The 26,242-nt window shown below is 33.0% G+C and overlaps 1 protein-coding gene across 2 annotated transcripts in view; it reads left to right on the forward strand.

Moving 5' to 3' along the window:
• LOC111035348 (activating transcription factor 3-like) overlaps positions 1 to 25,979 on the forward strand; it is a 33,219-nt gene extending 7,240 nt beyond the window's left edge. The window contains exons 2-5 of one of the 2 annotated variants that reach the window (XM_022316932.1): positions 17,452 to 17,570; positions 18,158 to 18,868; positions 20,208 to 20,315; positions 24,737 to 25,979. In XM_022316932.1, the coding sequence (XP_022172624.1) occupies positions 18,293 to 18,868; positions 20,208 to 20,315; positions 24,737 to 25,285 (1,233 nt within the window). In that variant the 5' untranslated portion in view covers positions 17,452 to 17,570; positions 18,158 to 18,292 and the 3' untranslated portion in view covers positions 25,286 to 25,979. The remainder of the gene's footprint in view (positions 1 to 17,451; positions 17,571 to 18,157; positions 18,869 to 20,207; positions 20,316 to 24,736) is intronic. The other variant, XM_022316931.1, reaches the window with a different exon arrangement.
• Positions 25,980 to 26,242: the final 263 nt, after the last annotated feature.

Here is a 26,242-nt window from a genome sequence, read left to right on the forward strand (position 1 = left end):
TTGTATTATTAAACTTTATGTATTATGGATAATAGTTCTTAATAATGGTTTTGCATAAAATATTAAGTATAATATTATGGAATATTTAGTCCAGCACTTATTATACTCAGTTAATTTTTACAAATTATAAAGTTGTAATAAATTTGAATTTATCACTATAATTTTCAAATTACCACGGCCGCATATCTTCTAAACTATTATCTAGGACTATTATCCTTAATACACATACTTTAATAATCCTCAAAAACTATATTACTTGTTCGAATTTTGGTTTGGATGAAATATTTTTCAAAAATCATTTGCTTGAATTTAAAGTCTTAAGTACTTATTTTAGCATGCGGTAATACGTATTTGAGTGTTAAATCGACCTGTATAATATAGCTATGAGTTACATAATTATCAGTACTATAACTCCTATAAATGACTGTTCATTATAATAATATGAAAGGTATTTTTCATACAGTTATTTAATGTTGGTATTGTTAATGATAATGTTTTTTTAAATTTTATTCTAGATACTACCAGATAGTTATCATTAAATAAAGAATAGTACCTACTAGTTTAATAGGATATTATGTATTGGCTCAAGTTCAACATTTTAGTATTTTACTTAATGCTATGTAAAGTAAATCTTTAAATCCTAACCACTCCTAATAGCGGTTTCATATAGAGTAAAATGGCATAAATTATAAATAAAACTCAAAAAAACAAATGGATCTCCGTGTTAACAAGGTCGTAAATGTTATTAGCTAGAATTGTATCATTAAAATGGTTTTAATTGAGATGCATCTCTAAGAATAACATTTATTATTCTATATTTCCCTTAAAATATAATTTTACAATAAAAAATCTTGTAAAGTAAAAGCAAAATGTAAATTGAAATATAATCCAATAGAATGTTAAATAAGTTATAATTATACCTATCTTACAGAATAACCATAAAATATGCAGTTTATATAACTTACTATATATTTTGTTTAAGAATAAAATGTATATTACCCATCTAAATTTGTTATTCATGGCATTTAATATTAAATAAATATGAATGTGCATGAGTGCGTGTGTGCGACTAAATGTAATTAACATCAACGATGATTAATATGACTCTAGAACCTTTCTACTATATATTTACCTGTGAACGAGTAAAAAATAAACATCGAATAAAAGTGGTCTGGAAACGTGACCTTCAAGACGTTAAACGTTAATCCGCTTAATATTCAGAAGAAATTCAATTTCGATACCTATGATTTTAATTAATACTTCCTAATCGTTCTGTTTCCGGGCATTAATAATTTATTATTACCACTTTAATGTCGTGTAGGCAGTGACAATACAAACATCATGTATTTAATACTTATGCAGCTATACCTATCACTAAAATAGTTCGAAAAAACAATTAATAGTATAACAAATGTCATACATTACAATTTTTGAAGAATAATTGGATACATCTGTGTAAATTGTGTGTCCAGAAAGTTGTCACGCGTTCGTTATGTTGAACATTTTAAGACGTTCGGCATAACAATTTCGTTTTTAAATATTAATTCATATATATTTTGCACGTGGAGAAGTGCAAACTTTTTTTTTACGATAATATTTTGTTAATAATCCCACGGCAGTATTCGGCATTTCAAACGCGTAGACGATTTAATATTGCGTGTTATCCGCTGATGAACGTGTCGCCGTGCAGTACTCGTATCGGCGAGGAAACGATAATAAAACCAAATGGGTGTTCCTGGAACAGGAATGAAAATAAAAAAGTAAACTTGTTGATTTGGAAATCACGAGAACCATTGTCGACGAGCATTAACACGAACGACCATCGCATATGTACGACATGCATACAGAATAATGCAGTTGCAATGGGCGCAGTCACCACCTACATAATATAAGTATTTTTATTATTTTACTGTAGATACCGGATGTATAGAAATATTATAGCTGCAATTAAAATTTGATCAATGAATAATGGTTAAAAAAAATGATTTCTAGTAAGATGCGAAATATTTTCGTTCAGTTTACAGTATATTTCGGTACAATTATAGTATATAATATGCGATATAAGCACTCTTCTGCGTGCCGTTCATTCTGTATACTCAAAATGTCATTATTTTTATGGCCGGATCGTGACGTTGACCGGGATCTGCAGCAAGTTTGATATCGTGCAGCAAAGGAAATACGTATATTTTCGTGAAAAAATCGCACGTCAACTTGCATTGTTCTAAACTCGATACTATTGTTTGCCTTTTTCGTTATTTCCTTTATTGCATACAATAAAAAAAAAATAATAATAAATAAATAAACCGCACGTATTGTAAAGTCTCTGTGTGGATATAATAATATATATGTATATATATATAATGTATAAGATAAAACGTTGCCGGTTGGAATCGTTCCATGTACATTATTTTTCTCTTTTTTTTTATCATTAATATTAAACTGGAGCATGTGTGAGCCATAAATTTTGGGCGCACAGACGCACACGTCTGCACAACACGGTGAAATGTACCAAATGATCGTGAGAATTCAGCATGTGCATCATCCCGGGGAATAGTTTTTTTTCTTTCTTTCTTATTTTTTTTATTTTTTAGCCTCTCTGTCTTTGGTCGCCCCGATTGTTCTGGGAATGCAAATCAAACGATTAATATTTCAATAATGAAATTTAATAAACAATATAATATAATAATTGTGTATAGTAATTCCACAACGCCTCGCGTCCATATAAGTATACCTACATATTTATATTTACACGCATCACATCGCATAACCAACGACGACTGGCCACTTAATCCAAAAACGGTTCACGGATTCCGAGTAATTTTACAAAGTGTAAACCCTCTTGGGATAAACGACGCTGCGTGCACATTTCAATATTACCCATAGGTATTATGGACGTCCTAAAGCGTTGTTGTACTATATTATTATGTATGCGAACAAGGGCGTTTGAAACACAATAAATAATGGTTTTAAAATTAAAAGCTTTAAATATAGGCAATATAATATTGTGCTTTACCAACTGTCACCTGCGCACGCAAATCGGTGCACCATCGATAAATTAATATTCTACTGTTTAGTGTCTATGTAGTGCGTATGTATAGGTATGCGCATATAGAATTCTGCATAATATGGTGCAGTATAATTGTTATTGTACATAACTACCGCATATTATACAGTTTTGAAGTTTAAATTTACCCGTATCGCCGCGACAACTATAGTTGAACACATTGCTTTTTGGCCGATGGCAATGTGCCATTGGTAATTAATTTTACTAGGTTTGTTTTCATTTACATCACTCTATACCACACCGTTACAATTTTTTCTCGAACAGCTTATGTAAAAAAAATTATGCGTTAAGTTGACGTGTTGAGAAATCAATAACAGACTTTAATAATATAATGAAATAAACCAACCAATGTAAGTGTTGCCAATGATTTAAAACTTATACACTAAGGTAAACTCGGCGTTTTAAAGATTAAAACAAAGATAAAATGCTCAGATTCTAAAAAATAAAATACATACATGCAAATGGTGTTTTCAAAAGTCATCCACATAATTGTTTTATACATTTTAAATATCATTATTGATATTAAGATATATTTTATAACGGCATAATAATGAAATAAATATAATATTGTGACTTGTGATAATTATTAATTAGTATTTTTTTTTTTTATCATCAATAAAATCGTATTATCTTGAGTATGTTTGAAAATAACTTTTGTTCAGTTTCTTGCAGTAGCGTGGTCAGCTTTTTTGAAAGGAGGGATTTGCATTTTTACCATTCTCAGACCACGTTATATTTACATTAATTATTTTATCATAATATATATTTTATATGACAAAAAAAGCAAAAGGGGGATATGACACCCTCATCTCCCTCGTGAGCACACCCCTGGTTTCTTACAATGATACATTTGATTATTTAATTGTTTAATTATATGTATTTTTCGTCAGTTGTGCTGTAGGTTTGCGAAGTTAATTATAAGATTGTTTAAAAAAAAAAACTATTTAATAAAGATTGTGTGATAAATGTTTGAAGTTTTGAACTATATCTACCGTATATTAAACTACCCATTTACTAAACTTTACTTAACTGCCTTATCTGTTTTTTTAAACTGGGTATCTTCTTTTCTTTTTAATTTTGCTGTCCTCTAAACATTCATATTGTTTAAAAACGTTTCATTCTACAGAGAAGAAATAAAAACAGATAAAATTACAAAGTGCCTAACACATTTTTGCCGTCCTGATTGAAAGTTTCGAAATTTATTACTGTACCTACATTATGTATTCTATATTATGGAGCTTTAACCCCCTAAGATAGAAGAATAAACAATTATGAGTCGTTTTTATGCAAGCATTGAAACACAATATAATATCATTATATCAAATCTTATAATTTATATGCATATTTTTAGTTATTACAGGTACAAACCAGGTACAAAACCTGGTTTATTATTACTCAAAAAGTTAAAGAAATTTACATCTCCCGGAATTTCGTTATAATGTCCTATAACCCGATGGGTTGGTCGTGTCGACACTCGACTGTTGTCGTATTGGATCTGGTCAATAAACGATAAATTTCATAAAAAATATTGTGTTATTGTACCCGAAAAGACAAAGACTATTCACTCTGTATAATAGAAAACGTTATTATCGTGTTATATATATTATAATGTGGTACTTTGGGTGTAATGTGTATAATGTATATACTATATTGTGTATCATACATATATATATAATATGTAAGTCTATAACTGCGTATCACAAAAAAAGATAATAATTCACCGCCACCCTTAAAAAATATTAGTCGGTATAATATATTATGACGATGATAATAACAAAACGTAGAGGAATTTTATCTTTCTTTATAACCAGCAGCAGTTTATACCGGCAATCTATTATGTACCTGCAGTATACGGTTATTATTACAACGTCGTCGAAACGAGTTTATTTTGTTTTTGTCGCCACTCGCGTATACATCGTACATTGATCGAACGCCGTTAGATTTATTCAATATTTAAAACCAATACCTTACATTCCTAATTGCTGTACCTACAAACCAATGGCAGGGTGGGTACTACTTACGGATCTCTATATAACATATAATATGGTTGCATTGTCGTTTTACTTTTTTTTCTGTTTATACCTTCGGAGTGTGTGTATTAACCCAATAATTATTCCAATCCTCACTATCTAGCTCACAAGTATACCTCGAAGGGTTGACAAAATGTAATAGCCGACTATATTGTGTATATAAATTACATTATAATTATGTACAGAATTACTCATATTATATTATAAGAAGCTTGCAACGCTTACCCATTATTCAATAATAATATGACTTTGTTTATATAACTATTGTATTATAATCCAAGCTTTAAATATTTTAATTTTTTTCTGTGCATTTTTATTGTTTTTAATAATACGTACAACAACGGGTATTGTGTGGGTATATATATTTTTTTTTGTTTAACTTCTAGTTATTTATAGCGGCGTCAATAATAATATTCAATTCGTTCATGGATTTGCTTGCAGAACTTTTATTTTAATAATAATTGATCATTCTCAAATTGCTCGATACATTTTCAGAGAATAGATGAAAAAGTAAGGAAAGCACACCATGGTTTGGCATTTTTTTAATAGATAGATCATTGGACAGCCTATTATAGACAAAGTTCCTTACATACATTATAATATACTAAATAATTTTGTCTTCGAGACGTCCACTTTGCGTCCTCTCCCACGAAACCCTATTAAATACTGCACAAATATTATCAGGTACATTCGAATCGTTCTCGGTCATCTGGACTTGGGGAGAAGACTTTTAGCCACGGCCCACGACCGATGGTCTTATTTAGGTACATACCGAAGGGTTCTCTATCAGGAGTTATGCAACAGATATCTCATCGTCTGATATTATAATGCTCACATACACACACGCACACACACACATCGGACTGTCTGAAGTTATCACTAATTACTAAATTATTATTGTACGAACATTAAACGATCAAATATTGTATTGGCACTCGTGGTGCTCGAGTTAAATACGCCTGCAGCACCGCTCGTCAAGTCTCCTGTAGCTATCGCGGGTAAAGCTCATCGTTAGCCTTTCGTTTTCATTTAACGCGAGCCAGAAGTAAATAATATCGGTAATTTCTACGGTAATGAAATTTTCGCAACACACACGCCGACGCCGCCGACAGTCGTTATATTATGATCGGTCTTCGCGCGCGGGAGTCCAAGGCCGGCACGGCTCTTCGTGACTGTTGTACGCACGCACACACACACACACATACACACAGCACACAAGTACTTTAACTCATGAACTGCATATACATATATACATAAATAATAGTAATAATAATAATAATAATAATAATAAATTACATTTATTTAATATATACAATATATGTATGTGTGAGAGCGCGCGCGCAGGTAGGTTAGGCGCATACGGTGCGAAGGTACATATCGTCTTGTCATGGTAATAGCGAGTTTATTTATTTGTTTGTTTGGTTTTTTCTTTCTATTTTTCGTGTGCGATATTCGGGTCACACGAGCTGCGCTTTGTCTACAGCGGGACGCTCGCGTGGGAACATCACGGTACGACTTTGACACGTTTTAAAATAATAATAATAAAAAAAAAATCCGCCTTATCGTCGACAGCGGGATTAAACGATTTTTTTTGTTTTACTATAATAATTGGGACATGATCCAATTATCATTGTTTGTCTTTAAAGGCGGTAACACCACAGAAGTAGTAGGAAGCGTGACATAAATTATATTATACGCGGCAGGTACCGGCAAAAATATATTATTAGGTCTACGATAAAATAATTTGTTGGGAACTCGATAATACGACAAGCTGCATGTGACGTTTGGCACACTCCATCACCACGGTACAATATAATAAATTGACTTAAAATTTTAAAATAGTAATAATGTTTTATAGAATTCCTCATACTTGCGGAGTTCAAAGTGGAGTTTTTCATTTTCTTATGTGTTATAACTTTGAAGTTTGTAAACAACCTTATGACTTAAACAGTATCCTATATATTTTTACTGTGCTAGTTGATGTCGTGCACGTATGTTGATTAATTATGTTACTCTACATTGCTACGTTTTACAGCTGTAAAAATTAAAACTAATTTTACTGTTTGGAGTGCATTTAAATTATTAGTACAATTAAAAGTCCGCAACTAGAGTTAAAGTCCTCAATAAATGACAATAATGTTAATAATAAAAAAAACAGTCGTGTATTATTTGATATTTTATATTCAGTGTTTGTTTTAAATTTTTAATGGACCCTTTACAGTACGTTTTCTTGAAATATATATTGCTCAATTATTATTCACCCGCATTGTGCAATGATGCATTTACTGTAGTGCATTTCCGTGTATTTAATTAAATGTTTTATTAATCAATATTATAAAATTAACAAATCATATGATTATTTAAATTATTATTTGATTGCATTATATATATTATATAATATTTATTTATTTTTTAAATTAAAATACGATGCAAATATGTGTACTTTTTAGCTTTTGTTTGTGATAATTATTTATTGCGTACAAATTTGAAAATTGAAGTGTACTTTGGTAGATTTAAACAGTTGATTTATTATTATATAGTATCTATGTGATTAGTAATTAATAGCTCATTGCAACACAAGTAAAGATAACAGGCAAAACCTGCATGCAAATTGAAAACTCAAGAACTATGTGTTCACCATGTGAAGGGAAAAGTTATTTATTAAGTACAACTTGTGTGGATAATGTGATGATAATAACATAACATAGTTATTACATTATGATAATTGTAAATCCGTTGATTCTATATGTAATAAGTACCTTTATATAAACAGTACGTCTGTGTGAGATAATTAGTCAATTTTAAGCATTTATAAGGAGTTGAACCGTATAAAAAAAAAACCATTATAAAATTATATCCGATTGGAAATTTATACGATTTACGTACCATATTACAACTACATTGTAATGTTGTACAGCTATATAATACTATATATGAGTACAAATTTGAAGAACACGATTCGAAATAGTACCTGAAATTAAAAGTGCCTACAGCTGTAATGTAATATTGCAGGTGTTTAATGCGAGAACGATTTCGTATGTTTGTATAAAAACGGAAAAATGGTTTTGATTTTTCAAGTCAGAATTTATTGTATAGCACCACTGCAGTGGCAGTAACTTATGTACAGTTGTACACTTGTACGTACAATTATTAGTGTACTGTAATTCAACACAGAGACGCAGTTGGTTGTTAAACCAGTATAATATAATGTGTATTCATATATTATTATAAAATAATCGCACCACTATGGAAGAAAAAAAAAGTCATCCATGCCACTGTAATACGTTTTCGTCGAGCTGTAAAAAAAAAAAATAGAAAAAAATCTCGTGATTTATTCATATTTGGTTCTCTTGTAGTTCTAGGGACAAAAATCGAGTTGAATTAAATGTTACGTTTTTTTTATATATAATTTATTATGCGAAAGAGGCGCCTAGGAGTTATGTTCGCAAAAACCCATCATGTGGTCCCGCACTTAACTGTGGGTTTCCTTCCATTCGTTTCAACCCATGTGTGTATGGATATTATTGTATATGGGATGTCCCACCGTGAATATACCCACTACTCACCAACCAAGTCGTTACCAAATACACTAACTACAAGACCTTAAAATGTATAAAAGTATTTGAGTGTATAAGTAATGGAAGTTAATAGTTCAACTTTTAAAATACCTATTGAACATTTATACTGGTTAGTAATGCTACACAAGTACTAAAAGTTCTATGATAGTCGATCTGTAATAATAAAAACAAGCATTTTTATTATTGTTATTCTAAAGTCAACAGCGAATAGGTGTAGGTACTTATTATGAATTGTATATTAACTATGGTTCTTCTATATACAGTCATCATTCAAAACCATATTTCAAAAATATTATTTTGAAAATAAAGTCGTTAACGGAGACAGACGCTGTAGTGCTGAAACAATCGGTATCAATAAATAAGTCAAACACATAATATTATAATATACTTAATACAAACAGTCCCGTGGTGATAATATAAGTATCCATTATCGGTAAAAAGGGACTCGCCGCTCGGACAAAAACCGGTTTTTTGCAGTTTTACCTACAAACTAAAAAAATGATTGAAAGACATGAAATTAATGAAAATAAAATTTGAAAGGTCAAAATTTTCAGAAAAATAGACTCTACAAAATGGGTATATCTTCAATTGTATCAAAAATATAAAAACAAATTTTTTAACTTTTTACCAAAAAATTGAGTTAAATTAAAAAATAAAATATGTAGTCATCGTCTCCGTGAGTCTAATAAAAAACAGATTTATGATACATCTATCATCTCACGATAAATCGCAATAACGGGTAAAACTCGTGGGACCCCCTGTATACAATGTATAAACATATTATGCAAATGTGAACAGGGGCGCTTGAGCTGCTATTAAAAGTTAGGTGGAAAATAAGGTTGAAAAAAAGAAAATTGACAGGGACAAACACTGTGTATTCATAAAACATTAGTATTATGCACACATGCATATTATATATATATGCTTGTGTGACTCGGTGCGCTCACGCTTATATTAAATGTGAATACTCGTGTGTAGCTCATAATTATTGCGTTCAAGTGTTTCGTTACGGCGGCCGTCCATATAACTGACCGGAAACGGCGCATAATAGGTATATACATAATTATATAGAGGCCGCGCAGGACGAAAAAGTAAAACCGAATTCCCTCATCGGCTCTGCGACGTAGGTACGTGGTCCGCTCGCAGGAACTGCAACCGAAGACGACGAAAGGGTTCTTCTTCGAAATTCCGTATTATTAAAGGACCTGCTATCCAATGCAATAACAATAATATAATAAAACAATACGATTTTCTCCATACCCGGGGTTATACGTCAAGCACATGGGTGCCTACCTTGTTATTTTCATCAAATGCGTGCTCGAATATATTATAATATTATACAATACGCGCGTCTTGTGCAACTTGATGAAACGTTTGGATCGTCTGAAAGTCGAATGGCTGCCAAGGTTGTTCGGGCTCGCGGACAGGGAAAAACATCATAAAAATAACCGCGACTTTAGTATTATTATTGTTATTATTATTTGAGACCACCGCAAAACATAAGCATATTATGTGTGTGCAGCGCTCAATATACACGAAATATTATTATTTATTACGAATTACAGTAACCCGTCAAAACCTAACGAATTAGGTACGATAATATCGAAGGCGTTTATTGCATGCGACAGGTAGGTAAAACGTCACATGACACAGCAGAGATCTCGATAAGTAACAATCGTCTGTCATTTTTCTTACGGTTTTGGTGGCATATATAATAATATGACTCCGCTCACCTTTATACCGCGGTTACCACAGCATAATACCTATATTAGCCATAGGTATGCCGCTATATCATTATAATAAAGCATACGTGTGTTTGAGCCCAAAACAAATTAATTATTATTAAACGTTAGGTACTACACCCACTAAAATTCGAAATTCTGAAGAAAAATTACATGCATAAATATCATAATAATATCCTCGACTCGTTCATTTACAATTCTTACCACATTTTAGCGTTATAATAATAGTAATACTATGCGTTTATTATACGCGGTACGTGCGCGTCAATATTGGCGTATAGAGTTGTTTTTTTATTAAATAAATAGCGAAGAGAATAGATTCGATAATTTATCATCCACAATTGACATCGTCGTAGTCGATTGTACGACGTTATAAATGTGTGGCAAATTGTTGTTTTTTACCTTTAATTATAAATTATTATTATGTGTTGTAGCGGAACATATAAAACAATAGTAATAAATGCTTAGCGTTGTGTGCAGTATTTGCAGATGCAGATGTTTTGGAACCAAAATTGTAATTTATTTCCGGTTTCACAACAATGACGTCTCGAAATGTGATGCAAAAAATTGAAAAAAGTACTTACCTATGTACACGCAAATACTAATATATTATATTTTACTCGTGATAACTGATAATATACTGTTTTAGTCTTAAACATTTTATTTTTTATTATTATACCTACTATAATATAGTAAAAGTCTATAGAATGCACATAATATATCATAATATTATGATTTATCACGCGTTTGCGAAAGACAGTTTTCAATAGTGTACTACACATTGTTTAGTTTAATGTATAGATAAATTGTATTTATGATAATCACTTGGATAGGTGTACTACAATGTCGTTATTAGTTCTTTGTTTTTTTTTATTATTATTATTATTATTATTATTATTATTATTTATTACCATAATGTTAATAATCATAAATAATAATTTCTGAGCTCCCACATAAATCGCTTTGGTGAAACACTGCGATATTCATTTAAGAAACATTTAGTTTAATTTATTTATGAACTACACTCGATGACTGCGATCACGTGCAGTTTTGATATATTATTTTTGCTACGTCGATCGGTGTTTTCTACAACCTAGATGTTGCTTAGAAGGAAAAAATACAAAACAACAATATTATAATATTATTCCCATGTTAATTTGTTAATTTAATGATATCGTTTGAAGAGTTTGTTCGGAATTGAGTGCAAATATTTTTATGGTCAATGAGCTTTGTGTTTATATTAACTGACGATTAAACATGAATGTTAATTCATTTAAATATGCGCATGTACTATGTATATAATATCTAAGTAAGTGTATATGTAAATGTATGTACGTATGTATATATGTATGTATGTATGTATGTATGTATGTATGTATGTATGTGTGTATGTATGTATGTATATAATATGTATGCATGTGGACGTATATATGTGTTTGTGTAATATATGTATTTGTATATAATATAAAATATATACTTGTAAATATGCTCTAACACTAACACACAAACACACACCCACTATTAACGCACTGTAACTACACAGTACGCACATATTATGTACAATTGATGATGAGCATTTACCCATATCGAGGCCATATGGTTTCTCATTAATCCTGCTTATCGTCTCAGGAAACTGCACCTAATGGAAAGAAAGTGATCAATAATTCACCTTCTACGATAACGCGTTTATGATCAAACGAACCTTTTATCTGGAAGTAAAAAACGCTAGTCCATTAGATTTTACTTTATAATTAACAATGTAGGATCGAAAATTATTAGGTACCTATCGTAATCATTAGGTTTGAACCTACACGGTGCACGCTTTATGATTTCGCGCGCATAGTATATAATATTATAATAATTTATTGCGTTCGGCAATCACGTCCGTGCGTGTTTGTGTACAAAATAACATTGCTAATAATTTTAAATACTGAATTAATATTTAATACAAAGATACACCCATTATATGTATTTTACAATATATCATAAAGTTCGTTATGTTTTGTTACGAGTAAACACGGCCGAATAGGTCAACGGTTAAAATGTTAAACGTGTATGGTATTATAATAATTTATCGCGAATACCAAATCATTTGTCTTGTATACGATTTTTACAAACACTACAGTCCATACCCAGGATATTTTTTCTTCGATATTTAATAACTAAAGTAGTTATTTTTATATACATACATAATAATATAGGTCCATTATTCTTATTGTGTATACTATAAAATTACTCTAGCAGTGTACCTACACACAACGATATTTTGTTTTTGATCGAATTCATATTATGATTGATACGTGTAAACATCGATCATCCACAGGTTGCGATATCTATGTAATTACGTGGAAATATATTATAATAAAGTTGAACGGTTACCGGTGACTCACTAGAAATGGCTTTCAGTGACTTGGTTGGGTACTATAAATATAATATACGCTCGGCGTGAATTTAATATCATTTATACTAAGCATTTCGAATGAATAAGTTAGTTATATTTAAATCGTAAAATAATATTATATTAAATACGTCCAGTCTATCATTCACATTTCACACATATCAAATGAGATTACCTAGTGGCTAGCTTATATAGTTAATACTTTTCGCATATCACGTATAAAAGAAACAAACAACCGATCGGAATTCTAAATAGATTGGTACCTACCACACCTCGTTATTAATGTCGCAGACGTACATATTATAGTAGTTATAATAATATATCAGTAGAAATTCTATGCGTTTTATTTCATATTTTAGTTTTTGGAATTCCCAACAAACGAACAATAATATAGCTATATGCGGAGTGCACCTTAGTATACGAGTCCCACGTCATACAGTTGTACACCTGTAGATAATAGATTTTTTTTTTGTTTTTTTTACTGCAAGTTTTCCTCTCTCGAAACATTATTGTCGAAACGTAAAAATCAAATTATAGTTCCTATATATAATATGCATAATATGCAGTTTTATAGCACGGACACACCAACACACTGCAGTTTGGAAAGTTAAAAGCACTGTTGCGGTCTTGCACAACTGACAACATATTCAAATGTGTAATAATGATAAAAAAAAAAACGTAGAACGTATATAAAACAGTCACATATCGATGATTTTATTATACGAGAAATATACTTATATTTTTAAAAAAATATAAAAAAAATACTCATTATAAAAGGTATGTCACGTGTACAACAATTATTATACTCATATTATATTATGCTTATGAATATATATCACAGATTTCGCATCATGTTAAACCGTAGGTACTCATAACAATATACTAATAATTATGAATCTCGTGAATTATTAATCTTTTATTGTTCTGCATCCATATTCATTAGGTACCTACTTAATTTATGCGAAATAAAAACCGTCACCTTTACCGTGAAATTCAATACCGCTAGGAAAATATTGTTGAGTATCTACGGTTGTTTGTCAACGGCCACAACACTATACGTGTTGTACAATATCGTACTGACGCAACTTGGCTTTGATCCTAAAAAAAAATTAAAAAATAGAAAAAGTAACGCTCGGCGACGACTGCAGGCGACTTTGCGACGACGACGCGCTACGTCCACTACGTATAATATATATGTTACGGGCAAAGTGGAAAATTCGGGCAATGTATACAATGCCCGGGCATTGTACACAGTGACCGGGCATTGTATACAATGTCCGAGGTATATTGGGCAATGTAAATTGTGAAGTATTTACTATTTATACAAATAATCTGCATAATATTATTTTACTTAATCAATGATATTATATACTAATTTAATTATACTCGTTTATATGGTTATTTATATAAGAGTATTACAATTTTTTTTAAATTAATTAAATTTTAAATGTGTTTAAAGGTAATGCAATAAAATATTATGTGCATAATGTTCAGTTATATGATATTATACATGAAGTTCATTTGTAAATTGGACATAGAGGTAGAAATAGAATGGAACAAGAGATTAATAAAAAGTACAAAAATATAACTAGAGATGTAATAATGTTATACTTAAATAATTGTGAATCGTATAAAAAGAAGGGAAGTACAACTAAAAAAGGGTTGGTTGTAAAACCAATCATATCTTCTGAAATGAATTCTCGCTATCAAATTGACTTGATCGACATGCAAACACAATCAGATGGCGAATATAAGTTCATATTAGTTTATCAGGATCATCTAACAAAATATATTATGCAGATTATTTATATAAATACTTCACAATTTACATTGCCCAATATACCTCGGACATTGTATACAATGCCCGGCCACTGTGTACAATGCCCGGGCATTGTATACATTGCCCGAATTTTCCACTTTGCCCGTAACATATATATTCTTTAGATCGTCTCTCGTCTTCCGGTCGGGTATTCGCGAGGTGCGTGGGCGTTAATCGTGGATCTACGGATTTTTTAAGGTGGAAAACAATACATCATCCAAGTTCGTGAGAAACGACGAGGGTCCAAAAAAAAAATAATAATTTCCGAGAATTGTATAACAAATGACTTTTTTTTAAATTTTATATTTTTTCTTCCGCGCCCAAAGCGTACGCATTACTATAATATATATGCTACGTAAAAAGTACGAGGAAGTTCGAGCAAAGGCAAAATTATTATTTTAAAATCCAATACGTCACGTTTTTTTTTCCAAATGTACTCTGACCCGGGGGTACGGATATGGCAGAATTATACATATTTTATACTGGCAGCTATAATATTGCAGTATACCGGGTGATTCATTTAACAAAGAGTTTTAATGTTTTCGAAAATATTTTAAATACATATAGTCTCGAGTCGTTACAAAGCAATGTTTTTACTAAAAAAATTGTATTTTTTATCCTTATATTTTTTTTTACTTTTTTTAATTACAACGTACAGTTTTAAATTAATCTTCGAAAGCATAATATTATTCACAGTATTTCGTTGTACAAAAAACCGAATTGAGGATCAGAGAAGCTCATGAGTTATAAGTATAATATTTAAAGTTATGACGGGGGGAGTAGTGGAACAACATTTTGCAGTTTAATCACTCCACTTCGCTCATCAAACTTTAAATACTTATAACTCAACTACTTGTCCTAAATTCGATTTTTATGTATCGAAATACTTGGAAAAATATTCTGCTTTGAAATACGAAATGAAAACTGTATGTTGTCATTGAAAAAAGTAAAAAAAACTTAAAAATATATAAGGATAAAACAAGATCACTAAGTACACTACATGCGACATTAATTGTCCGTGCAGCTTCCACACAATGTTGGACAAAGATCGCATTCCACGTCGTGGCCACCTGTGGTATCCTGTGTAGCGAAAATGAATGTCGTACACGTAATTCCGGCTCTAAGTACCTTTATAGGTACACGGACATTTTCATTTTCATGCACTCTGTTTAATGTTGTGAGTGTTTCACAATAATTTATCCATAGCAGCTTGAAGCCTACTCGACGAGTCCGACAACCGAAAAGGTTAGGTATACGTTTTATTATTATGTTCCTAAAACGGCTATACATCATACGCGTCACGGCAATGTCGTATACTTGTTTAGACACCTTTTTATTAAATATTATTATTTTACTCGTATAAGGCCCATTACTAACGTATATGTAATGTTGTATTTAAGTATATTATTATTATATATATTATAATATGTATACAAACATAAATAGCTGTATACCTTATAATGCGCGTATAATTTAATGCACACTCCACTAAAATTTTATTTTATCGTAAGATTATTATTATTATTTTTTTTTTAATGCACGCGTGCAGCAGTCTGGTATTCGTATAGCCGTTTGAAAACTTATCGAGTTTAATCTGATGAAAAAAATAATATTAATAATATAGGTACTGGGTACATTAATTCAACACAACTATATTACAATCTCACTGATTTTTCACCGGTTGAAAAACACAAGTTGATAAAATATTCGCAATTTAGCATCATATTGTTAATGTTGAAAGTATAATTACATAATACTCGTCGTGAAATAGTATCGTTAAGTGCAATAAAGTGTATACGTAAAAATGTATAATATAGGTGGTATATGATATGCATAGTATTTGTACATATAGGTATATTAAAACATAATTCAAGATTTGTATTTTGTTTACTGTATATTATTATTTTTTATGTAAATAATAATATATAAACATATTATTATTATGTATTGGTATTTATGCGTGAAATATCAAATGATATAATACCACAGGACATTATAGTTAAAATCATAAAAGTCGTAAAATATTACGATTTAAAACTTAATAACTTGCTGGGTATTTAAACCTACGAGGTTCACATAACATGAAAATGTCATAATATCTCGTATAATACTGCTAAATATTATATTCGTGTATTGCAGGCGGCCGAGTAGCAATGTCGTGTTTCATCAATAAAAATAAATTAGCCATTTAAAAAAATATAAAATTTTTTGACAAATATCTCACATAATTCATGTATATGGTAATATGTTTGTCGTTGACACGCCATATATATTAACTAGTATTAAAAATATAGTCGGCTCTTATATTATTACGAAGCTCGGGGTACGAAATAATAAATTGCGATTCAGCCATAGATCTCGAAAAATGGAACTCATGTAATTTTTGGTATTTATTCTTTTTCGTTTTTTTTTTTTTTTTTGGTCGCAAGAGGAGGAATGGAGATGGCCGTCTTTGACCGATGACGGCGGAATAAAAAAATAAACCTTACTAATTTGAATATTTAATCAAAACGCCTATTTAACGAAGAGAATATATTGCTATTACTTATTATACATAATACTATATAGCTGGTTTGGTGTGTAAAAATACACACAGGAAAACTAAACCGATCGTAGGTGGGGTTTCCATAAAAAAAAAATTCGTTCGTATATAATATTATAATCGAGTGGCATCCGCTAAACTAGATATTTTTCCTCTGCACGGAATATTGAGGAATTATTGATTTTTTTTTTGGGTTTAGTGCAGTGGAAAAATATCTATAGCAGCATACTATATTTTGTTAGGGATTTAATTTAATTTTTTTTTTGTTTTTATTGTAGATTTGTGTTTCTATGTCAATAAACAAAGCGTTTCGAAAATCGGTTGGAAAATCAGTTCAAAATCATATTATTTATGTTGAAAAAAAATATAAAACCAGAGAAGCGTCTCTGCTGTATAGGTAACGAATGTTTTGCGTCATTGAGTATTGGTCACTATAATTGATGCGTACAATTTAAATTTTATAAATTGCATTGTATACGAAAAACAATTTCGATTGTCGAACTTTATTTATAAGGATATATTTATCTGCGTTTAGTAGAGCAATAATATTTAAAGCTAGATAAGCTAATAAATAAAATCTAGGTAAAATTGATAATCATTAAGACATTAAGTAATATATTTTCCTAATACTGTACGTTAATCTATCTTCTGCAAGAACAATTTGCATATGATGTTAGTTTATAGTAATTAATGATAAACAAGAATAAAGGAAAGCCAAAAATCCCTACGAATAATATTTATAAATTACATCAAAATGACTGAAATCGTAATTTTTAGGACAAAAAATCGATCTCGTCGACATTTGACCTTGAAAAGTTTGACAACAAATTGTGCATATTGTATGGGTATTCTAGTTATCATAATTTAATATATTTCAAAGTTTTGAGTGTTCACTACAAAAACAGTCATATTTAACATAAAATATTATATAATTCATATATTTTGGTCTATGAGGATTAAAAATTTTTTGTTTTTGTTTTTCAGGATCATTATCAGGCACACGTGTCTCCTCTGTCTAGATCAGGCACTACCGGCGTACCTATATTATTATCATCGCTATCTATAAACACATTGTGAGGTTATTAAGCACCATATTTCACTACCATTTTCTCTGTCATCATGTCTTACTCGGTTACCGGGATCGGTATCGGCGGTCAGACCGCGGTCGCTGCGCTACCAGATGGCTGTTCAACGATTCCGAACACACCTGATGTGATCAATACTCTCATATCCATGATGGACCCATTCCAAAGCTTCTCCGCCAACTCTGAAGACTCGTCCGGCTCGACGTGTTCTCCCGTGTCGACGTGTTCCCCTGTGTCGACTTGTTCTCCCGTGTCGACTTGTTCTCCCGTGTCGACGTGTTCTCCCGTGTCGCCGACGGCCAGGATGCAGGGCATCTGTTCCAGTCTGAAGATCAAGGAGGAACTCAAGATGGCCATCCGGTCCAAGCAGAGGAACGCGGTGACAGCAACCGCGACATCGACTTGCGCCGTTGGAAGTCCGGTGGAGACTGGCGGAACGATCACTTCCGGTGCGTGTGCGATGATCGTGGCGGCCACGGCGTCGGCTGGTTTGGCAGCCTCGTCGCCGGGAGGTGGGTACGCGAAAAAACGACGGACCGACGAGGAGTCTCACGGCGACGACGACTACGACGACGACGATGGAGATGATGTATCATCCCATGGCGAAGGAGTAAGCGTCTAATATAAATATTACACGTCTATAAAAGGTCTTACCACATGCTGTGATAATGATAAAATATATATATATATCACATTTAGCTCAGCACCTATAGGCTAGGACTCTAGGTTAGTGATTAAAAGAGGTGCTATATAGTTAGAAGGGGGTGATGGAAATCGGTTCGGGTAGCACTTTTTAGGAGCACCGAGTTGTAATACCTTCACTCAACTAAAAAAATAAAAAATAATAATTTTTTTCGTTCACGGTGCTAAAATGTGTCATTAATCACATTATAGTCTCGTTCTATACGCACGAGTCAGATTGCGGTATACCTATATTATATTAATGCGCACGCGTGCGATATCGGTCTTTGTATAGTGTTTTTTTCCCGTCCATCGACCTTTTTCCTCTGTACAAATCGCGTTCTTATAGATATGATAACGCTGCGACAACGCGTCACTTTCGAATGTACGCCTACGATAAAATATAGCCGAAGAATGCGATTGACGCGTGTGCCGGTGCGACGATATGGATAATAGTAATAATAATAGTAAATAATTATGGAGCTCGTCTGTGTTTAGCATTCAAGTCGCATGCGCCTGCTGCAGTGACTTATTTTGGATTGCGGCCTCAAAACCGTTTTATAATCCTTTTGGCGTGAGCGCATATAATATTACAATATAATTACATTATCTGGGCCCATCGAAATATTTCGAATGTAATCATGAATCATCATAATCACGACGTTCAGATTCAATCAGTCACTTATTTACGCATACTGGGTCAAGATAATATTATAGTTAGGGGAGTCTGCTCTGTGTCGAAATGTGGTGTGCCCAGGCCACTGGAATAGGGAGGGGGGTTGTGCAAATCTCACACATGGAAACATCCTCATTTTGAAACTTCCTATGTACTTATGCTTTTATTTTATTCAAAAAATAAACCCTATAACATGTGATATTTTTTATAATCAAAAAAACTCGAGGGACATAGTATTATCTGTGTGACATTGTACGTTTAAACTAATAATTACCAATCTCAGATCATCACTTAGCAGAATCCGTACTGGTTATATATTATTGAGTAACATCATTGTATATACTGCGAATAATTATCGATAAAGCTGAGTTCACCGCGATAACTCTCTCTCGTGCTTGTTACAATGTAGGTAGGTATGTAATAAATGATAATAATAATATGTTTCCTATGTACTATATTATGAACGGACTCCTCGGGTGCACGCGTCATGTAAACGTGTGATAAGGTTACGCGTGGCATGCCACAGGTGTGTTTAGTCTGCGTTTTAATTACTGTGATAACGATTGGTGTTTTTTTGTTTTTGTGTGCTCAGCTAACGGCCGAGGACGAAGAGAGGAGAAGAAAGCGGCGGGAACGCAACAAAATAGCGGCGACCAAGTGTCGGCTGAAAAAACGCGAAAAGACTACGAATCTGATGCAAGTGAGTACTTGTACCTCCTTACCTACACTATATTAGTATTATAATAAGTACCTAAACAATAAACGCATAAACAATAATATGTATTATTACTGTATCGTCTAATCTCTGTTGGGTCGTGACGATCGTGGCTCGTCGCCAGGTCTATTGTCACACGTGTAGCCAGGCAGCCAGCAGTAGTTGTTGTTGTATATGGTATTATTATAGTAGTAGTAAGTAGTAGTAGAAGTAGTTGTAGTTGTTGTCGTGCTACAGTGGTGGTAGTAGTAGTAGCAGCAGCAGCATCTGTACTGGAGCAGTGTATTTGTGTGCATTTGTGTATTGTGTGTGTGTGTGTGGATTTATGTCGCCCTACGGTCACAAATCCTAGTGCGTATCGGTCGCGTATATAATGTCGTACACGCGCTGTACGCCTACACGGGTGTCGCGTTGAATCGAGAGAGAGAGAGAGAGCGAGAGAAACTCGGTCGGAAATAGAATCTCCTCCGATTGCTGCAGCTGTAATATATGTATACACATAGGTATACAGCGCGCTCGGTATAAATTATGTACGTATGGTGTTTTGTACACTTGTGGTTATCTGTCGCGTGAAACTATACGACCTGTGGGAGGAGGGGGGGGGGGCTTGGGGNCTGACGGCGTTCCTATATACGTACATTCAAAGCTGTCTCTGTTGTGGGGGGGGGGGGGGGGGGGCTTGGTGAGGAACTGGTCTTAGAATTCACGTGTATGTTATTAAATATAAATATACATGAACGTATAATAATATTAGATATATATGATGAATGTTGTATGTGCCTACCTGCGATTATCGACGCTGTGTGAGAGCTGAGAAGAAAAGGAATCGTCGCCGGAAACCGTACGTTACATTATTAAGTACGGGGAGAAGACAAATCGACTGACTTTATGGCGAATAAATATACAATAGTATTTTATTACAAGTGCTTACCTGCTATAATATATAGATCCGTTATCAACTATAAAAAATATGATTATTGATTATTACAATAGTAATAATGGCCCAGACTCGTTTCATCGTTTGAATGCCTGCAGCAGTCAAGCCTATACAGGTACCATACATCGCACGATAGGCCACGCAGAATAAGTGAAGTTGTAGCTCGTGCTCGAAATACAACAGTTAGACGATATTGTAAGTCATGGGAATCTAGAATCCAATAGTTTAGTTTCGTGTCTCGCAAACAGAATTCAAAAATATGAACAGGGCACTGAGTGATGTAGTAATATAGTAACCGATGAGTTAAGAGTGCATTCCCTGTTTTTGTATACGTGTGGTATGTATATATAGACACAATAATATGTGTATAATTATATATGGATGAATATTATTGGGTATTATCGTCTCCGTCGTCGCCGTCGTCGTAACACCTAACACGCGAATCGCACGTGCACCGAAAACTTCGGGCGTTCATCTGGATCAGTCCCGAAAACCGTTGGACTACCGTGTCGGAAAAAAAATAAAACCTTGCACGTCCGCCAGGCACGGCATTACACACACATATTATTATATGAGTGTACTCTGTTTGTGTATGTGTAATGTGTATGTGTGTGTGTGTGTGTGTGCGTGTGTGTGCGTATATGTTTATAAATATATAGTATTACACCGACGGTGACGCGTATACAAGACACCGCACGCGCGAAAGTGGGTTACAATTTAATCGTACTCCGATTTTTACCTATATACGCGAGTACGTGCGACTGACTCGGACGTACTTGTCGCGTTTGCAAACGTTCGATTTGAGTACATTTTTTAACCATTAATTTTTTTTTTTTTTACTTGACCCTTCGCAGAACTGTGCTCTGACCCTGGATTATTGACTGTATTGACTTTAAAAACAATTATTTTTTTTTACCACACAATCACTTCCCGCTCGGGTTTCAGAGAAATAATAATAATAATAATATAATGTATTTAAATATTCTGTGAAGTACCTACCTACCTATAAAGGTAAACATAATACTATATTATATACCGTATGTTTAATACCATACGCGTCTCATATTATGCCCATAACCATTCCGAGAGTTTTGATATAGGTAAAAGGCGCATGGCGGTCACCTCGCGCATGAACCACGATTCGACGACGCACTAAAAACACACTCCTAGATAATATACCGACGTTTTCCCCTGCAATCGCAATTTAAATATTTGTCGTCGGTTTGTTTGAATTGCGTTGTTTTCATTCCCAAACCGCGGTCGCGGTATGAAAATCTATTTGCCGTGGAACAATATTTGATTGTGGCGGTGCAGTACCTATGTGTATAGGCCCTCGCGAAACGTAATTTTTTTTTTTCATTTAAAAAAGTCCACGAACGTCAGAACATCGCACCATGTGTCTCGAGTTATCTGACGACCTCGCGGCTAGGAGATAATATGTACATAGTTTTTTTTTCTCGGAAAAACGTTCTCTTGATAAAACTGGTATTATACCAAATATCGAAGTTCATTAAACCTCTAATAAAATCACATTGACTTACTAAACCAGTTTAGCATAATAATAATAGAATAGATAGGTATTAATATGTTATTGTGTAACGACTCTAATGTCCGATGAAAATATTTTAATATCAGATGTTTTAAATCGATAAACGAGATTTGACATTTTCTACAATATACATAATATTGTTATTTTATCAACTTTCGATACGCACTATATACTCTGACTGGGTCGTACACTGGAATGCACTACATATTATTTACAATAGTATTCCATTTTACTGCGATTACATGTTTTAATGATACACAACACGTTTTCGACTTTATAATGAGTGTTTATATAATGCATTATAAATGCTGTTGTCATAACATCTTAGTGCCTATAGTCATACTATGTATTATAGTAGACCATACATATTTTACTTCAGGGCAAGTATATTAGATAAGAGTAGGTACTTACAAAAAAAACATGTTTGAAATCGTTCTGCGTATTGACGTAGGTACTTGCTGGTTGATTAAAAACTTAAAAATTCTTAAGTCTATTCGACGAACGAAACCATACTAGCTACTGCCCTGTTATTTTAATATAAAAAAATGTTGACCACCTCCTGCAGCTTCAACTATGAGCAATTCGTGTGTATATGACCCTGGCGGTGTAAATCACAACGACATCATATATTTTATCTACTAAAACGTTTAGTGCATATTATAAATACGCCTATTACCTTGTGCGTTCCTCTATAAATGGCTATAATAGACAAACCGTTTTGGGTTGAGCAATTATATTTCTGACGAAATTGAAAACAACCTCCTGCGCCATATTATACGTATAATATGTGAACGACGAACGCAGTGCCGAACAAGAGTCGGTCACTTTTGAGGATTGAAACAATATAATATGTACAGACAAGGTCAAGAGTCCGTTGTGCACGTCTCGAAATTCACTGTATTCAGTCCACCTATATATAATAGACATGTACTCCCGCTGCAGCTGTAGGTGCACGTTGGACGCGTAGCCTTCAAAACGTAGTTGGATATAATTATTATTATTGTTTCAAATATTCTTTAAACTGCGGAGCTTATCGGACTATAGCGGGTACGTAATAATATTCTCAAATTAGTATTGCTGCCGGATGTGATGTGCTCGAATAATCGTGTCTGGATCGGCTCGAGCCTCGGACACTTTCTTAGGAGAAAACGCGCAGTTGGTTTTAAAATTTTAACTTCAAAACCCAATACCATATACCGGGAGGTATGACTATACGGTATATAGTTCGTACATAATATTACACTGTAGTCTGTCATCGAGTTAAATACAAATCGAAATCTAGGAAATTGAAATGCACGTCTGAAATCGTAGCAACAAATACATCATATACGTCATGTACTTGAGAAAAATAAATGTTAATCGTGTGAAAACTATTTGTCTACATACGTTTTTCTCTACCTTTCCGAAATGTCAAATATTTCACACATTGATTTTTATTTCGTTAGATAGCGAATCTTAAAAGCGATCGAGATTTTTTGAAAGCAGTAAATCGCCATGTATAAACTTACTCCAATTATTAGGTTTTAATATTCTACGCGCATATAACCAAAACATACCATTACATAGCAAAACCCGACTGCAGCGTTATGCTTTGCTGATGGAATCTGTAGAATCCGCAAGGTATATGACAAATTTATACACGTCGATTAAAAATAAATGCTGACAATATTACCGATATTCTAATGATGCATAATCGTTGCGTCATTGCCAAGTGAAAGATGACATTTTTAGTAACGGAAAACTACATTTTTTTCATAGAAAAATGCTTTCCAGTTATATTTTATATTATTTTGATATTGTATAGGGATATAACGCACGGCGTGCAACTATAATGGATTTATAATTTAAATGTTAATATGTGTATTTTTGTTATTGACTCGACTCGATGTTATTTTAACCGACTTTTGTATACGTTCTCAGGAATCGAACGTGTTGGAGACGAAAAACTACGACCTAAAGTCGCAGATCCAGGAGCTGGAAACGCAGAGGAACGAACTGATGAAGATGCTCTCGGCGCACCCCTGTGCCAAAAGGCACCCTCGGCAGCACCAACAGCACCAGCAGCAGCAGCAGCAGCAGCACCACCACCAGCAGCACCAACCACAGCACCAGCAGCAGCTCCAAGAGCAGTACTCGGTGGAACCTTATGCGAACGACCCCTATCGCCAACACGGCCACGTGGCCGTCGACCCACCGGTACTTAAAGACACCATGTTCAACGGCGGCTGCGGTTACGCTCCGGTGGTATCGGTGGCCGACCAACCCGCCGGCGTGTACCACCGACCGTCCACTACGGCGGCCGCGTCCATGGCCACCGTTCCCTATCCAAACGTGTGCGTCGGGGGTGCCGGTAATGTTTACGGGTCTTGCGTCGACGAATTGTACGACTACAATAAAGACTTGATTTCCGGCGGGGGCGGAGGACCGCCCGACTTAAGTCATCAGTTCTACGACCACGGTATATGTTGATATTAAGCAGTTTACCGAGTATTTTCTTTTTTTTTTTTCACGCCCACCCACCAAATAAGTCCGATTTTCAAACATCGAAATATTATTATTATATTATGTTAGTTTCTTACGGTTTATTTAATAACAGAACATTATATGTACACAATAAAATAATGTTCAAAATAATATAATAATGTCTTCGAAATTATAATATACCCATGCTCACTCTGCCACCTCCTTCCCGAGCGTGTGGGATGTTGGTTAGGACGAAAACCATTTTTACACCTTTAATATTGACATTATATTACTTTATTATTATTATTTTACTGTTATTAATATTCTTCTTATTTTTTTTTTTTATTATTATATTGATTACGAGTACTAGTTACCTAGATAAAATATATGTGATTACATGGAATTATTAAGTGCTAACATGCGTATGAGTAAATATATATTTTTATATACATGATTATACATTATTTAATATTATATTATTATTAACTATATTTTGAAAATGCGTGTTTGTATTATTTATATTTTTGCCGAGTCTACGAACGTTGTCCGTATAAATATTAATTATATATTATAATATATCTGGCGCATGCGTAATATTATTAAAATCGGTATACTCTACTTATATCAATTCGGCATGGGGAATAAAATATTAAAAATTTAAGTCCCAGCATCGATTACTATTATATATTAATAGTAATCGAATGCTACCAAAGAGTCAATATTATTATTGATATAATACCTATGACCGTAGTATTATAATATATTATCGGGTATGATGTATTTTTCTATTTCCACTGTGGAAAATCTACCATTATTTTTTGATTTTAATACTTAAGGCGTATCATATAATATTATAACATTGTACTACAGAACTGTTTTGTATTATTTATTTATTATTATTTACTATTATTTACAATATTATTATTACTATATTATTATTATTGTATAATGTTAATATTTTAT

The sequence above is a fragment of the Myzus persicae genome, unplaced genomic scaffold (genome assembly GCF_001856785.1).
Source record: "Myzus persicae strain clone G006 unplaced genomic scaffold, MPER_G0061.0, whole genome shotgun sequence".
Lineage (NCBI taxonomy): Eukaryota > Metazoa > Arthropoda > Insecta > Hemiptera > Aphididae > Myzus > Myzus persicae.